Source organism: Mastigoproctus giganteus, chromosome 11 (genome assembly GCF_048544385.1).
Source record: "Mastigoproctus giganteus isolate SK-2022 chromosome 11, ASM4854438v1, whole genome shotgun sequence".
Taxonomy (NCBI): domain Eukaryota; kingdom Metazoa; phylum Arthropoda; class Arachnida; order Uropygi; family Thelyphonidae; genus Mastigoproctus; species Mastigoproctus giganteus.
The window spans coordinates 166,477,489-166,496,347 of NC_143585.1; the positions used below are offsets into that span (position 1 = coordinate 166,477,489).

An 18,859-nucleotide genomic window follows, 5' to 3' on the forward strand; every position below is an offset into this window, starting at 1 on the left:
GGGTGGAAAGTTGAGAAGATAAAAGAAGTCACTTATTGACATTGGACTTAAATTTTCAGGAGGAAGTAGAAGAAATAAATGAGCAAGAAAAAAGTTTTGAAGTTGGACAGGAAAAGGATGCTTAGCTGGTTCCGACACATTTGGACTGGTTTGGAAGAGGGACAGGGAATAATAGAAACCAGTTCAGAAGAACAGTGCCCATGGAAGTATCTATAGAAAAGGCATGCAGCAGAAACAGAATGTCTATGAGAGAGAGCAAGCGTGTGGAGAGACTCTGTTAGAGATGAGTCATTTAATTAACCTAACCTGTCCTCTTTTGAATGGAATCTTGAAGCCTGAGAGAGTTTTTGGGGTGCACCGGCCAAGATGTGGACACAATATTCTATGGTATGGCAGATTTGCGATTTGTACAGAGTGAACAGCTGTTTGGAAAAAAAGTAATGCCAAGAGTGAAAGCGAAAACCCAGTTTTTTGATGTAGAGGAAGCAATATTTTTTATTTCGGCTTATGCCAAGAGGAAGTCATTGTAAGACAGGACTGGGTTTTGGAAGGATTGAAATTAACTAAATTTCTTTGCCCCCACTGGAGAATTACATGGAGATCAGCATTTAAGGAATTGTTAGCGGATATTTGAGAAGTCACCCCAGGGGTTCGCATCTGGTGAGTATGAGCTTGGCACACCCCAGGTCCTGAGCTGGATATCATCATTCTTCTCTTTCTTGGTGATTCCTTTCTACTTCCCCCCCCCCTCTCTCTCTCTCTCTCTCTCTCTCTCTCCCCTCTCTCTCTCTCTCTCTCTCACACACACACACACAAGGTAATTCAGAAATTTTTTGGCTGGTGCACGGAAGCCTGAGGCTTCCTTGTACCATATGGCTAATGATAAGTTGAAGCTGTTTGTGCAGGGAAAGGTTTCTCAAATTGGAAAGTGGAGAGCAATGTGCTGTCATCAGCAATACTATTTATAGGATTTCCATCTATGTTATCCATCTATGACCAGATGGATTCCATTAGTTGATCAACGCTGATGGAATCCATACTTCAATTCATGGCCAAATGGAAGGTTTCCACATAGTTTTGGAGTTGGGAGTTAATGGTTTCTCCTTTATTTAAAAAGAGTACAAGTGCAACGGGGCAATAATTGGATGGGAGAGATTTAGCATATTAGTAGTGACATATGATGCAAGAAACCAAGCTTACTTATGCAGTATCAGCCGAAAAAAAAACGCTTCCATTTTCACCCATCTATTCACTCCAAACGTTTGTGTAGTCAATTTATATAAGCTGTCAACTTCCATAACAACAGATGGAAATTTGTTCCAGCAATCAACCACCCACTGGCTAAAAGGCAAATTTCCACACATCTCTTCTATTACTGTCTTTCCTCAATTTGGATTTATGCCTCATGTGCATAATCTGAGCAAGAAGAAGAATCCCATCAGCACTGAGTGTGCTCAAACTTTGTAAGTGCCTAGTCTCCAGATGCTGCAATTTGCAGAAATTAAGCCTTTCTTGGTAAGAGCAACCCTTTGTTTCACTCACCAATCTCTTTGCACTTCTCTGTACTCATTCCAGCAGCTCTATATCCTTCCTAAAATGAAGTCTCTAGACCTGTAAGCAGTACTCAAGCTGTAACCTGTCCCTTATACAAGGAGATGAACACCTCCTTATCCTCGCAAGAAAAATTCCTGTATATCATTGACAAGACCCCATGAGCTCTTGAAGCCTGGCTGCACTGCTTAGAAAACTTCGTATCAGACTGCACAATTACCCCCAGGTCTTTTTCATTCTCCACTACCCTGAGAGGGTAGGGAAAAAAAATCTCATAGTTATATTACGTTCTTAGCGTTTTTTCACCAACCTTTCATGGAGTAAAATAAAATTAAAATTAAAATAAAATAAAACAAAGCAAATCTTGATAACTATATTTACAATAACCTGTATTTACAAAACAAATATACGGATTACAATATTAAAAATATATTAAAACACAAGATTAAAATGCATTAAAATATACTAAGTTAAAAGCGATAAAATCCCGTAGCTTTCAAAGGCTCCAGCCTTCTTCTTCAGCAGTACTCTCTATTATTCAGTACACCTTTAAATATCAGCAGGGTAATGGTAGGCATCACATGTTTCCATTCTCACGTGTTCCGCTCTCTTGCATTGTGGAACCGGAAGTGGCTCGAACGGAAGTCGTACGGAACCGCTCATCCTTTTTTAGGATAATAGTCTCTAAAAGGGGGTGAATCCGTACACCCCTATCCCTATTAATGTTGGTTGTAGAGCTGATCCGCAAACTCTCGAGCCACTTACGGTCCCAGAACCTATGCGCCCGATCGGTAATAGTGACATCGTCTGGGGAGATCTGGTGTTGCTTCTCCCAAAAATGTTCGGCCACGGCGGACTTGTCATATTCCGCATTTCTTATTGCTTTTTTGTGTTCCTCCAGACGATCTTTGAGACGACGTTTTGTCTCTCCTACATAACATTCCCCACAATCCGGGCATCTAATATTATATACGACCCCACTAGCATCCTCTTTTTGAATGGGGTCCTTAACTTGAGACACAACTGTGCGCAGCCTACGTCCCGGAAGCTGCACACAGCGTGTCTGATATTTTCTTAATACTCTAGTTATATAATCCGTCAAGCCCGGATAATAGGGAATGTATGCAGTAGATACTGGTATAAAAGATTCATCTCTCCTCTGATTTTCATTAATAAATTTATCTATAATCCTCTGGGGGTAACCACATTTAGTAAGATCCGCCGTGACACGTTCATACTCTGCTTTCCTATCATCGGAGTTACTGCAATGTGATTTCGCTCTATTAATTAGCGTTCTTATCACACTGTTCCTATGATGGCTGGTCAGGGCTGAATTATAATGCGTATATTGCCCTTTACACATCGTTTTTCTAAAGACTTTTGTCTTTAACTGCTGGTCTTCCCTACAGACCAACACATCCAGGAACGGCAGAACTCCTCCATCTTCAACTTCCGATGTAAATTGTATGAATTGGGAGAAGCCATTTAAGATATTCAACACATGATCTTCACTCCCCTTCCGAACAAATGTAAACGTATCATCCACATACCTTTTCCAGGGGCGCATAGGGAGAACACTAGCATTAAATATTCTGGTCTCGAGCTCCTCCATAGCTAGATTTGCTATAATTGCGCTAATGGGGGAGCCCATAGCTGTACCATTAACCTGCTTATATATAATGTTATCAAAAACCATAGTGTTACTTGAGAGGCACAATTCTATACCCTTCTTAGTAACACTATGGTTTTTGATAACATTATATATAAGCAGGTTAATGGTACAGCTATGGGCTCCCCCATTAGCGCAATTATAGCAAATCTAGCTATGGAGGAGCTCGAGACCAGAATATTTAATGCTAGTGTTCTCCCTATGCGCCCCTGGAAAAGGTATGTGGATGATACGTTTACATTTGTTCGGAAGGGGAGTGAAGATCATGTGTTGAATATCTTAAATGGCTTCTCCCAATTCATACAATTTACATCGGAAGTTGAAGATGGAGGAGTTCTGCCGTTCCTGGATGTGTTGGTCTGTAGGGAAGACCAGCAGTTAAAGACAAAAGTCTTTAGAAAAACGATGTGTAAAGGGCAATATACGCATTATAATTCAGCCCTGACCAGCCATCATAGGAACAGTGTGATAAGAACGCTAATTAATAGAGCGAAATCACATTGCAGTAACTCCGATGATAGGAAAGCAGAGTATGAACGTGTCACGGCGGATCTTACTAAATGTGGTTACCCCCAGAGGATTATAGATAAATTTATTAATGAAAATCAGAGGAGAGATGAATCTTTTATACCAGTATCTACTGCATACATTCCCTATTATCCGGGCTTGACGGATTATATAACTAGAGTATTAAGAAAATATCAGACACGCTGTGTGCAGCTTCCGGGACGTAGGCTGCGCACAGTTGTGTCTCAAGTTAAGGACCCCATTCAAAAAGAGGATGCTAGTGGGGTCGTATATAATATTAGATGCCCGGATTGTGGGGAATGTTATGTAGGAGAGACAAAACGTCGTCTCAAAGATCGTCTGGGGGAACACAAAAAAGCAATAAGAAATGCGGAATATGACAAGTCCGCCGTGGCCGAACATTTTTGGGAGAAGCAACACCAGATCTCCCCAGACGATGCCACTATTACCGATCGGGCGCATAGGTTCTGGGACCGTAAGTGGCTCGAGAGTTTGCGGATCAGCTCTACAACCAACATTAATAGGGATAGGGGTGTACGGATTCACCCCCTTTTAGAGACTATTATCCTAAAAAAGGATGAGCGGTTCCGTACGACTTCCGTTCGAGCCACTTCCGGTTCCACAATGCAAGAGAGCGGAACACGTGAGAATGGAAACATGTGATGCCTACCATTACCCTGCTGATATTTAAAGGTGTACTGAATAATAGAGAGTACTGCTGAAGAAGAAGGCTGGAGCCTTTGAAAGCTACGGGATTTTATCGCTTTTAACTTAGTATATTTTAATGCATTTTAATCTTGTGTTTTAATATATTTTTAATATTGTAATCCGTATATTTGTTTTGTAAATACAGGTTATTGTAAATATAGTTATCAAGATTTGCTTTGTTTTATTTTATTTTATTTTAATTTTAATTTTATTTTACTCCATGAAAGGTTGGTGAAAAAACGCTAAGAACGTAATATGAACATACCCAACCTCAGAGGCCTATTTAAGGAGTTAAATCTCATAGTTATCCCATTTTGCATTCTTGTAATGCCAAACAACATGAGTTTGGGAATGGCCACAAGAGAAAAGCTCCTTTGGAGAAGAGACCATCACCAAATTATCCAAGGTGCCTAGAGGACCACTCACTTGGACTGTGTGTTTGTTATAAAAAGATCAAGAGCGCTGGCTGTGCGGTTAGGATTTTCTGGTAGACAAATGAACAATCTGGATGACTAGAAAACCGAAACCAGCTTGAGTTATAAACATTAAAAATCACCAAGGAAAATTACCTCACTGTTAAGAAAGTTGGACTGGAGAAAGTAAAGTTTAAATGAAAGGAAGGCAACAGATGAATTTGATCAAAAAAAGATGAGATCCCAATTTATTAAATCTTTGCAAGGGAATATCAATGCAGACATATGCACAAGTACCACCTTTGAAGTGATGGGAATCATACATTGAATAGTTGGTACAAGTGAGATGGGCAATGATTGAATCAACTGATAATTGGGACTCTGTCAGAAAAAGCACGTGGCTTCGTAGACTAAGTGGAAATGGACATCATTGGATCGAAACTGAGACCACGTGTATTTGTGAAATGAACGATGAAGTGCTTGAGAGGTTTAGGTCTTTTCGCAGATAAGTTTGCTCTATTAGCTTGACTATTCAGTGGAAATACATCATGAATATTATATTCTTTGGTATATAATATTCCTTCTGTAAATACAAGAGAAATATACCCAGCTCCTTGTCGTAACATGGCCTCAACAGTGCCTCTTGCATACATGCTACTCAAACTCTCTCCAATTGCTATCTGGGAGAGTACAGGCAGTGAGATTACACACTAGCTGATCTGGATACCTCTTAGAAATATATCAATTGATTCTGTGTAGTGGATTATTTAGCAGCTGTCCTCCAAACTGTTTCAGAGTTGTGCCATTGAAACATAAAGGATGATTGGCCCATCATAACCTCAAAAGAAATCAATCATACTGCATAATGGAAGAGACTGGAAGTTGTTGGAGCTTTGCTTTGGAGAATAAACATGGGTTTCGCCACTTCCAGCCTTTTAACGCAGAGGGACAGAGTTCCTCTGTGTGGACACCACCTCAACCCCTACTTTAAGTTGGTTCCCTACTTACCTAGTATACTGGAGATGACCTGGGTGGTCATCTCCAGTATAATAGGTGCAGTATTTTGGGTCCCACCATCATGAAGGTGCAAGCAGAGGATTTTGGTTGTTGCAGATATTCTGTACTTTGCTGAAATTTGGTCAACCTGCCTCGAGGGATATTAGTTCCATCAGTGTTTTAGGCTCCCATGTAGCAAGCCCAGCTTGTCACACCTGAAAGAATGTCTGTGAGAGCCGCAAGGATTAAATAAAGACTCAAATAATAGCCACGTTTTGGCTGAATGATGCAAGGAAACAGACTTTCTGCATCTGCCAAACGAAAAAAGGAAAGTTTTCCATCATTCGTACTCCATGCCCTCAAAAAGTAGTTCTCCAATTCCAGATATTTTTTGGCTTAGACCATAGGTTCCCAAACTTTTTCAGGCCACTGCCCACTTTACAAGACATAAATTTTGTAACGCCCCCCCATTATAACAGTTTTCCGCATTCAAGCTGTTTGATATTTTCAACGTAAATAGCAACTAATGATACATTACTGCTTATGCCGTTAAATTATTGAAAAAGTAATGGCCAATATGTGCTTCATCTTGAACACAGTTATTGCTATACCAGTGTTGATGAAACATAGCCCATATGTAAAGATTGTAAAGTGTATGCTCGAATAACATTATGCACAGTTTCATACAATGGTTTAAATATGAAAATTCGGAATACATATTAAGAGATTGCAAATGCATTAATAAGAATCTTATTATAATAATTAAAACACCATTAAATATATTACAAAATTGTTTATTTCAAACTTATAAAGTAAAAATACAAAGCAAAAATAACAAATTAATGTGAAGTTTCATACAATGGTTTAAATATGAATATTCAGAATTCATGTTAGGAGATTGTATTACATTAGTAAAAATCTTATTGTAATAATTAAAACACCATCAAATGGTATTAGAAAATTGTTTATTTCGAACTTACAAAGTAAAAATACAAAGAAAAAATAACAAATTAATGTGAAGGATGAGCCTGATGCATTTTTTAAAAGTTAGCATTAGTATTAGTAGAGGCATTTGATGCAAGAAAGCAAGCTTATGCAGCATCAGCCGAAAAAAAAAACCCACTTCCACTTCACCCCTCTGTTCGTTCAAAATACCTGTCCAGCTGAGCTTTAAACTTATTTAGGCTATCAACCTCCATGACAAGGGATGGGGCCCCGGGTGCCAAGCGTTCCGTGGCCAAGCGATTCTAGTGCGTTTTCCAAAGCGTTTTTCTACAGAGAACATTTGAGCGAACAGTTTCTATTTTAGTTTGAAAAACCGTTTTCTTGATTTCTATTGCATAGTAGCTCTCTCGCACTACAAGAAGTAGGCAGAAGCCCAGAAAGGGAAACCACCTTTCTGTTTTTTTCTATTAGTACTAACTTACTAACTCAGCCGCTTGGTCACCTCGTGGCACTGCTCCTGCCTCCCCGTGGCGGGGCCGGAAACCTGGGCGGTAAAGATAAACCCCCAGGGCCAAAAGGAGCTATCATGGATTCAAACAATTTTCCACCCTTAGAGCCTTCAAGCTCAAGACATGAATCCTCTCATGATATTAATCAACCAAAAAGGCTTCGAACTGAAGCACAGCGTCCAGACATCCCTAATTTTCTTGTGATACACTCTCTGTCCACGCAGCCCGTGGGCAAGTTATCACCATTTATGATTCAAAGACATCTAGAATCTATTGCAGGATCACCAAAAATGGTGAAGCGACTACAATCAGGAGATCTCCTGGTTGAAACAGCCACATCCAAACATTCTGAGTGGCTATTAAAAACAACTACATTTGGTGGATTACCAGTGTCTGTCACTCCTCACAATACCTTAAATTCATCTAAAGGAGTCATCACAGAATGGGACTTAATTACAGTGTCTGAGGAGGAATTAGTCCAAGAACTTAGCCATCAAAAGGTAATCGCTGCTAAAAGAATTATGACAAAAAAAGATGGAAATCTCATTCCAACTCGTTCCATCATTTTAACTTTTAGTACTCCTGATTTGCCTTCCTCAGTAAAAGCTGGATATTTAAATTGTCGAATTCGTCCATACATCCCAAATCCTCTTCGCTGTTTCAAATGCCAAAAATATGGCCATTCACAGCAGGCATGCAGAGGTGACGCCATCTGTCCTATTTGTGGAGCAAAAGATCATACACAGGCAGATTGTCCAGCCGCAATTCCCATTTGCCCCAACTGCAAAGGCAATCACCCCGCCTTTTCTAAATCATGTGAGATGTGGAAAACAGGTAGGACAATCCAAAAATACAAAGTAGAACATAAAGTCACATATCCTGAGGCACGCAGACAAATAATGTTGACCATGCCAAGTCCATCATATGCCTCTCGAACTCGCAGTTTTCATACAACTGCAATTCAAACAGATGTCTCAATACCGCCCAACGTCTCGCTAGCTAATTGGGTTAAAACAACCTTATCAACCACTGGAAAAGAAAATTCTAAAACAAAAACCAGCCATGCCACCAACACCCCAATTAGTATCCCAACTGATACTGTGACAGTCTCAAATGATGCAGAAAGATTGAAACCCAATAAAGACTCTAAGGAAACTGATCCACCAACCAACACTATGGAAGTGGATATACACCAAAATGATGAAGACCCTATTCTAGAACTCCATGCCAATGACACTATGGATACTGGACGTCCATTATTCCCAAAAAAAGACCGAAAAAAATGCCCTGCACATAAAAAACAGTCAGATGAATCATCTTCAGCCAAACCAAAATAATGCCTAACATCATACAGTGGAATTGTAGAGGACTAAGCAGCCATTCGGATGACATAAGAGATTTAATCTCTCAGTTTAACCCCATAGGTATATGCCTACAGGAAACATTCTTGTCACCCCAAGTTTCGCCGAAATTCTCAAATTTTATGATATACAGACGAGACAGAAGCCCAGAGTCTCCTGCCCGTGGAGGAGTAGCCATTCTTGTAAATACTAACATACCGTCCAGACCGATCCAATTAAGAACCAGCCTAGAAGCTGTGGCAGCTCGGATTGCAGTTGGTATTTCAGTTACCATTGTTTCGATTTACATTCCACCATCTCTATCACTGGCCCAATCAGAACTTGACAACCTCATCGCACAACTTCCAACTCCAATTTGTCTTTTCGGTGACTTTAATGGCCACCATCCATTGTGGGGATCAGCTACAATGGACAGAAGAGGCAAGTTGATCGAGGAATTTATATATAATAATGACCTAAATTTATTAAACTCTGGATCTCCTACCTACATCCACCTACCTACAGGATCTACTTCTCAAATTGACTTGTCAGTTTGCTCACCTTCCATCTTTCCAATCATGACATGGTCTGTATTAACTGATCCTTTTAGCAGTGACCACTTTCCGATCATTTGCTCCTTACAAACAGGAGTAACACCAAATCCTGATAAACGATCCTCTTGGAAGTTTAAAAAGGCGAACTGGGATGGCTATTCTGCTCAAATACTTCTAGACAGATCTTACGTTAAAAAAGAACCTATTGATGATGTAAATACTTACATCACCAATCAGATTCTGACTGCAGCAAATACTTACATTCCAAAATCCAAGACATATCACAATTACCGAAATCACTGGTGGAATGCAGATTGCTTCACTGCCAAACAGGAAAAAAACCGAGCTTGGAATAATTTCCGTAAGAATCCCACCACTAATAACCTCATTGCTTATAAAAGGTTTAAAGCAAAAGCAAGGCAGATTAGACGGAAAGCGAAACGAGACTCGTGGATCGCTTTTGCCTCAACAATCACAAAAGACACCGACACACGCCTCATTTGGAAAAAAATACAGGCACTAAATGGGAAATTCGCTCGTATGCCCTCTCCAATACTTCATTGGAAAGGGAAAGACCTATCTACAGCTGAAGAAGTTGCTAATGCACTTGCTGAATCATTTGCTACAATCTCTGCTTCTGCCTCCTATGGGTCCACATTTCAGAACATCAAAACTAGTGCAGAACGATATAAAATCAACTTTTTCACGAACCGTTCTTTCCCGTACAACCAGCCCTTTACATTCATAGAACTTCAAGAATCGTTACACAGATCTTCAAGCAGTGCTGCAGGCCCAGATGGAGTTCATTATGTTATGCTGAAACATTTAATTCAAGAAGATTTGAGTACCATGTTAATCTTTTATAATCGGATATTCTCCGAAAATGCCTATCCTTCCTCCTGGCGTCATTCTTTCATTATTGCTTTACCAAAACCAGGAAAAGATCATTCCTGTGTTGAAAACTATAGGCCAATATCTCTTACGAGCTGCCTGGGTAAAGTTTTCGAAAGAATGGTTCACACTAGGCTTACTTACATCCTGGAGTCACAAAATCTCCTTCCAGATCATCAGTATGGCTTTCGGAAGAATAGATCAACGCTGGACGTGCTTATCAAAGCCGAATCTCATATCCGCAATGCCTTTGTCATGAAACAACATCTTGTCATGATCAACCTAGATCTTGAAAAGGCATTTGACACTACATGGCGTCATGGGATTATTATGGACCTTTACCACTTGGGGCTTAGGGGCCATTTGCCGAAAATAATTCAAAATTTTCTGCAATTGCGTTCTTTTCAGGTCCGATATAAAAATGTACTCTCTGCATTTCACATTCAGGAAGAAGGAGTCCCGCAGGGATCGATACTTAGTCCAACACTATTTTCAATCCGAGTTAGCAGCATAACACGAGACATCCCAAAAACTGTTGAAACTTACATGTACGCAGATGACCTTACAATTTCTTGTCGATCTCAAAGTATGAACACCATCGAACGGCAGCTCCAACTTGCTATTACCAAAATACAATCGTGGACTTCACGGAATGGCTACAAACTATCAGAAAAGAAATGCACTCTCACCCACTTTTGCAAGAAACGAACTCTCCATCCCGATCCGGAATTACAAATAAACAATATTCCAATCCCGCTTGTAAGTACCATTAAATTCCTTGGAGTGATATTAGATAGCAAGCTGAATTTTCAAGCTCACATCTCTCATTTAAGAAATACATGTCTAAAGCATCTGAATATACTGCGATCAGTCTCGGCTATGTCATGGGGCGCTGATCGGTATACACTATTGCACCTTTATAGAACTTTAATCCGGTCACGGCTAGATTATTGTTGTCCGGTGTATGACTCTGCCAGGAGCACTACTTTACAACGTCTAAATATTGTCCAGCACAGTGCTCTCAGGACTGCGTTGGGCGCTTTTAAGACTTCTCCAATCCAGAGTCTCTATATCGAAGCACACGATCCTCCATTACATCTTCGTAGGAAATCATTATTGCTCCACTATGCTGCTAAGATCCAGAGTCTTCCATCTCACCCCAGTTGGGAGTATCTTTATAATACTCGGTGGGATTTGATATATGACAGCAAGCCAAATGAAAACAGACCTGCTTCACTAAGGATTAAAGAGCTTTCTCAGAGTTGGAATATCAATTTAAGCGATATTTTTCAGAACACAACTGCTCCTGTTCCACCTTGGACATACGTTTCTTCCTCCCACGATACACATTTTTTGGAGTGGGGAAAGAATACTGTACCTTCCTTTAATATCAGGCAGTTGCACTTAGCTCACACTACTCTGAACTCCCATGCCTGTAAAGTCTATACTGACGGATCCAAAACAGCTACTGCGGTTGGTGCAGCTGCAGTTTTTCCTTCTCTAACGGTTACAGCTTCACTACCATTAGTCTGCAGCGTCTTCACAGCCGAATTATATGCCATCAAATTAGCACTCAGTAAAATTATTGAACTTTCCATCTCACCTGTCATAATTTACACTGACTCGCTCAGTGCTGTTTCTGCCATAAGGAAGAATTTTTCATCTTCTCATCCTACCTTGAAACACATTCATTCTCAGCTATTTTCCTGCAGTGTGTCTAATCAATCAATCAGTTTTTGCTGGATCCCTGGCCATTCTGGTATTCCGGGAAATGAAAGTGCGGATCTTGCAGCTAAAAATCCTCATCCAGCTGGCCCAGAACATCTTCAGGTTCCTTACACTGATTATAAGCCTGTTATTCGCAAAGCAAGTTATGACAATTGGTCACAGATCTGGAAAAGTAACACCAACAATAAACTTTACCAGATAAAGCAAGAACCAAAGCTGTGGCTCTCAGGCTTTCGACAAAACAGACGAGAGGAAGTAGTACTGGCAAGACTCAGAATTGGACACACTCATCATACTCATCTGTTCCTGCTACTGGGAGAAGATCCACCCCAGTGTTCATCCTGTGACAGTCAACTTACTGTTAGGCATTTCCTCTTCGATTGTCCCCTATATTCAACCATACGGTCAAACACTTTTCAGTCAGTCTCTAGGTTGAACCTCTCACATGATTTAACTCATATCCTGGGAAATGAAGCAAACATAAATGAACTTGTAATATTTTTAAAACGTATTGGACTATATAGGAGTATTTAATTTAACACCAACAGTGCTATATTTCGACTAAATAAACTATGAACAGACACAATTTGGCCTCAGTAGCCCTTGTGTCGTTAAGCTAAATAACAACAACAACGACAAGGGATGGAAGTCTGTTCCACCAACCAACCACCCGCTGGCTAAAGGCAAATTTCCGCACGTCTATCCTACATCTGTCTTTCCTCAATTTGAATTTATGCCCTCTCAGGTGATTATTCTGAGCTAGAGGAAGAATCCCATCAGCATTGAGCATGCTCAAACCATTCAAGGCTTTATACACCTCTATCAGATCACCTCGCTGGTGCCTAGTCTCCAGACACTGTAATTTGCAAAACTTAAGCCTTTCTTCGTAAGAGCACCCTTTGTTCCATTCACTAATCTTGTTGCCCTTCTCTGTACTTGTTCCAGCAGCTCTACATCCTTCTTGAAATGAGGCCTCCAGACCTGTATACAGTACTCTAGGTGTGGCCTGACCATTGCCTTATACAAGGGAATAATCACCTCCTTATCCCTGCTGGAAAAATTCCTGTATATCATTGACAATACTCCATGAGCTACTCTTGCAGCCCATCTGCACTGCACTAAGTTTGTTAATATCGGGTTCAACTTTTGTTAAAAACAGTCGTAAATCACCACGCTCAGTTATATGCAATCGGTTCCTTTTCTTAGATAGTAAATTTGCTACAGCACTAAACCCACGCTCAGCCAAAGAAGGAGATGGAAATGCAATTAAAAATTTCTTCACTATTTCCTATAATCCAGGGTATTCGTGGTATTAAATATAGATTCTCCCTTTGTATCCGCTTCCAAATTTTTAGCAAATAATAATTCTTGGCAAACTTTTTCTTCTTTTATGAATCGTACATATGTAAGAGTAGTGCTTCATTATTTGGGAGAGTTGATTCATCGAGTTGAATGGAAAATTGGTATGTCTTCAAATAATCGCACAATGATTTTTCATCATCTTCAGCCATTTCATCGATTCTTCTTTGCACTGAATTATTGCTCAAAGGAATTTTCCCGATATCTGATGCTGGCTTATGAAGTACAGTGTTTATTACTTCTTTTACTGCCAGCAAGATTAATTCCTCACCAATTGTGTGTGTGGATTCCCCACTTTTGCGATTAATAATGAAATATTGTAAGAAGCTTGTAATCCGTCATTATCTTGTTTAGTGGACGACGCAAAAAGTTTTGATATAGTTGGATGTTTAAAATATTTTTCTTCTAGTACTTGAAAATAGGACAAATCTTTATTCTTTTCATCAGCATGCATTTTAGTCAAATGCTCTTGTAGCCTAGAAGGCTTCGTTGCTTCATTTGAAAATACTTTTTGGCAAATCAAGCACATAGGTAATAATTGGTTCGTAAGAGACTGAATAAAACCATATTTCAAATACTCAATACTGTACTGTCGACATTTCTTCTTAGATTCAGACATAATGAAGTAATAAAATTTGCAACAATATTCACAAAATAAAAGATTTAATTTACACTTTATATGACTCCACTTATCTATCACACTTTCGACTGATGGTTGTTGGCAAAGCACACAAAAAATAATGAAACTTATTCCTAAACAGCAAAAATGTACAATCACATATCAATTCATAAATTATTACGTCAGCAAAACAGCCTTAGAAGCTTTGAAGATGAAACGCACTACGGCATTAGTTTAAAATTCGTGTCTCAAACGAATCAACAGACGCAGAGATATAATTGACTGGTCAAGCTTACGTCATTAGCATTACAGTTGTTGCTACTGTTTCGCTTTATTGCTTCTTATGTCAACTCACAGTAGCTCGCGTTGTCGCATTTCAAAGGCTAATTAGGGTGGGTTTAGAAAAATAACAGAAAAAGGCCTAAAAAAAATACACACTTGATGTCACATTCTTGTCATTTGCGTGAAATTCAATAGAAGGTTTTGAAAATTGAAGTGGGAAAATCGAAGAAAACAGTTCTGCCTTCACCTATAGCGAATTTCAGCTGTGTCCATAGAGTAAAAATTATAGAATTTATTAGATGACCTTTGAACTGGGTCTACTGGAGATAAAAATATGAATAAGGAGCCTAGACTGTCTGAACGCCCCAATTGCTTCTGAACCCACTATCGCCCCCCCCCCCGAAGGCTTCAGCGCCCACTGGGGGGGGGGAGTACCGCCCACTTTGGGAACCTATGGCTTAGACTAACCGAAATTCTCTAGAATTCAGATCCAGAATTTGATTAAGTTTGAATCAACTTCTGGATCTGAAGAATGATGGTTGATATAAGATATTACAATAATAGATGGTACACGATATTATATAAAAAAATAATAATAAATTAGCAGAGATTTTTTTATATTTTTAAGAATTTTTTAAAAATTAAAAAAATAATTCATTTCATTTTGACATTGGTTTTGTCCTGTTTTTGGGCACTATATCAAAATAAAAAGAAATTAATAATTAAAGAATTTATTTGGAAAACTGTTCATTCTTGCAAATTTTTCGAACTTCATGAACCAGTTCAGTCTGAAAAGGTTAAACAAGCATCATCTAATGTAGTTCTTGGCATTGTAAGGGTTTCCACTTTGTTTCTCATGTTCTTTTCACAGAACTTGATACAGTCATATCACATTTTCTTGTCCAGGTCCGTGCTTGTCCATGTGTTAGGTCTACTGCAAATTGCAGTAGACCTAACACCCCCCTGTCCATTGCTGGTTATCGTAGCACTTTTTAATCAGATCGCATAGTCATTTTAATTTGAATTTTAACATTGCATAATAATAATAAAAAAAATATTGCATTATTTCATTTAGACACCATATCTGGTAAACCTACTTCTTGCTGGATATGAAGAACAGAGTGGACCTGAACTCTATTTCATGGATTACTTAGCCACAATGATGAAAGTTCCATATGCAGCACATGGATATGGCTCTTTCTTTACTCTCAGTATAATGGATCGATATTACAGATCAGGTATTTTTCTTTTCTGTATATATCTTGCATGTTGCAATTCACATACTTTCATAAACCAAAACATTATGACCACCTACCTAATAGCCTGTTGTTGTGATAACTGCATACACCTGTCATGGTGTTGATTCCACTAAACAACTGGATAGAAGAATGCCCTGTAGTTAGGCAGTGGAGGCACTAGCAAATGCTGCGTCCCACAAATGATGGGATTGATATCGGGGTATTTGGTAACCATGTAAGCACCCAAAATGTTTAGACATGATCTTGACTCATTCTGTCACAATGTGGGCCTTGTGACATGGGGTGTAATTTTATTGAAAGTTTTGCAATACATGGTGACTATTCATGTCCAGTGCCATCTGGACATGAATAGTCACCATGTATTGCAAAACTTGGCCAAAACAGTGCTGAGTTTTGATCTGGCAGTGAGGGTGTATTTGGTGGGAATGAGAGGCCGAGAGGCCCAGAAACATCCCTCAAACCATGATACCACCACTGCTGGCCTGTTTTTGTCTAACCATGCAGTCTGGTTGCAGCTGTTCTCCTGTTGCTGTTGAATATGCACCTGTCCATCAGCATGATAGAGATGGAACCTTGATTCTTCAGAGGTGACGCTTTTCCGGTCATCTAATGTCCCATTCTCCAGTGACCACTGCAGGTAGAGGTGTTGATGATGGTTGGTCGACATATGGGCATATGAACAGGTCACTGGCTCTGTGGGCCTATATGCAAGAGCCTCCACTGGATGGTGCTCAGAAATGTTTTCTGTGCACCCTAGTCTGCCATTAATCGAGATCGTGAGCCATCTGTTATCCCAGACTGCACTGCTTTTCACCTTGACTGCCAACCATCGGTGGCCTCCCTCTCCTGGCATGTTGTGTGGTTGTGTGTGTCCTCTTAAGATCATTCCTGCCACATCTTCACTATAGTTGCCTTTAAACAGTTGATAATACCTGCAGTTCCTGAGATGCTAGCCTCGTTTCTAGAGCCGAAAATCATTTCCTGTTTACATTCCATCGGGTCTTTCCCTTTCCCCATTACACAGGTTTCGTGCTGACAGGCACTGCCCCTCCCATCACACAGGGTTGGTCATAATGGTTTGGCTCATGAGTGTACATCAGTTTTTTGATTGGTTATTTTGCCTTTTCATATAAAATTATGCACAATATTAGTGTTTCTGCTTTATAATTTACTGTTATTTATTATTTACTATTTATAATTTACTATTATATCTGTGATATTTTCATCTGTGTTCTGAAATATGTTAATTATAGGGCTTCATTGGACTTTGGTGTTGGGGAATTCTCTTATGTGCCAAAGTATCATTCCATAAAGGTGTATCTAAGAACAGTGTGGTAACACTGGTCCGTCTAACCTAGCAGCATGGAAAGTCACGGAGGTTTATGCCATACCACAGTCAGTTTGTGTGCAGAATTAATTTGGTGTTCAAAGGCACTGACATATGCATAGTCTTATAATAGGTTGCACACAAAGGCTTCACAGTTATAAGGTTTATCAAGACTTGAATATCAAAGATGTAAGTAATATTGTTTATAAAATATAAACAATGTTATTTACATCTTTGAAAACTGCAATACCATTTATATTGGAAGTATGCCATCTAGATGAACAGAAACTACATTAAGCATACTATAGAAAACAATATGGAAACGTTACATACATTACAAGCTCTTGACTTATTTTCACAATGCAAAACACAACTCACAAATTAATAGAACAGATACCGTTTTAGATTGGATTTGAATTTAGGAATTTTCAGTTCACTGACAGTACAGGCTTGGTTGGTACGGGCAAAAATATCCCCAGAAAGAATGGACCAAATTTTCAAATGTGGAATTTAAAATGCATCTCTTTCACTCACAGAGTTAAGTAATGATTTCTGTGCTAGAGGATTTCCCAACATTCTTTTTGTCACTTAAACTTTTTGGTACTTAGCATCATAAGGATTTTCAAATTTATAGAGGTCGGTAAGGGTCAAATGACAAACTACGTGCTTGGTGAGATCTGCAATAGGGGATCCTTGAAGCTGGCATAATGGTTATAATCAAGGTTGGCATAACGGTTATAATCAAGGCTTCAGTTCTAATTTGGTTGTGATGTGAGAAATTTTTTATGGGCTTTTTTACAGCCTGACTGTTAGCATTTGGCATTCTCAAATTTAACTTTACAGATAGTTGGTAGATTTGCTTCCATTTCTTGTACTTCTTTAATAAGGAGCCTATCTCTTACTGAAACACGACACCCAGATGACACTACACCACTATCTCTTTGAATGGAACTTTGTGTTTCTTCAGCTTTCTTCAGTTTTTTAGATAAAGTAATCATGGTGACGTGCCTGAAAAAATACTTAATGCTTTGCTATATCCAGCTAAATTACAAACCTCACAGTAACCTGCATAAAGGTAAAGGTTATTCATGCAATCGCTGCATGGCATTTTCTACTAGAAACTTTAATTTTTCATCTAGCAGACTGACCAAAGAATATACTGTATCCAAGTGATCAGGAATAAGAGTGGACTAGTACATGTCCTTTGAGTGAACTGTGGTTCACTCAAGCCTGCATGACTGTTAAATATAATTAACAACTGTATTCATGATTTATTCTAAATTTCTATGACCTGATTGTTGTGCTGGAGTATAAAATGAGAACTTTTTTATATATATATATAATAAAGTCTCATAGCCTTAGTTTCTTTGGCACTTCACACATGCCTAACATAGCTACAGTGCTTCGTACTGGGGAACTGATTGAAGTCTGAGAGAGGGGTATTAAAATGAATGAAGGTAGTTTCAGTTCTAAGTGCTTCATATGTAAGGGTTATGAATTCAAATTATAAGTGAAAGAGGTTTAGTCTGGATTGTAGCAAGTTTTCTTTTAGCCAGAGAGTTATTACTTACTGGAATAAGTTACCTCTATGGTAGTTGACACTGAAAGCTCTGAGAAATTTGGTGATCAGGTGGATAGGTACCTATCCATGTCAGGAGAGAAATACCTATGTTTGCCTGGCGTAAGGAAACCTTAAGAATTCTGTGTCTTCTTTGCACTATATGATTAATATTAGTTATTTAAAGGCAGCACAAGTGCAGGCAACCACCTAACAGAAAACATGTCTGCAAATAGCACAAGAAATATGAATAATACTTTACAAATTGTTGTTTGGCCCTCATCCAATATGCAAACAAATATATATATTTTTTATTATATAATGTAATAAATATATTATTATATATAATTAAGTATATACATTTTTGAGAATGTTCAAAGAATATTTTTTTTAATACACTTATTGGATATGCTCGCAAGTATCACATCTGTTGTCCAGTAAATCCATCAGTGCATGTAACAAACAACTAACACCACTCATGACTCAATTCTAAAAGCTTACTTTGTTCATTTATACCTCCCCCTGCTCCTGTTTTGTGGAGTATTTGTTCTACTTTGTCACCTTAAATTTACATCCTACAAAAATTCAGTTACTTATTCAACTCCTGAGTTATTTATGGTTCC

At 38.9% G+C, this 18,859-nt stretch overlaps 1 protein-coding gene across 1 annotated transcript in view; it reads left to right on the forward strand.

Moving 5' to 3' along the window:
* Positions 1-18,859, forward strand: part of LOC150078557 (proteasome subunit beta type-2-like) — a 59,017-nt gene that overhangs the window by 33,542 nt on the left and 6,616 nt on the right. The window contains exon 4 of the mRNA XM_090385429.1: positions 15,168-15,330. Coding sequence (XP_090241555.1) covers positions 15,168-15,330 — 163 coding nt within the window. The remainder of the gene's footprint in view (positions 1-15,167; positions 15,331-18,859) is intronic.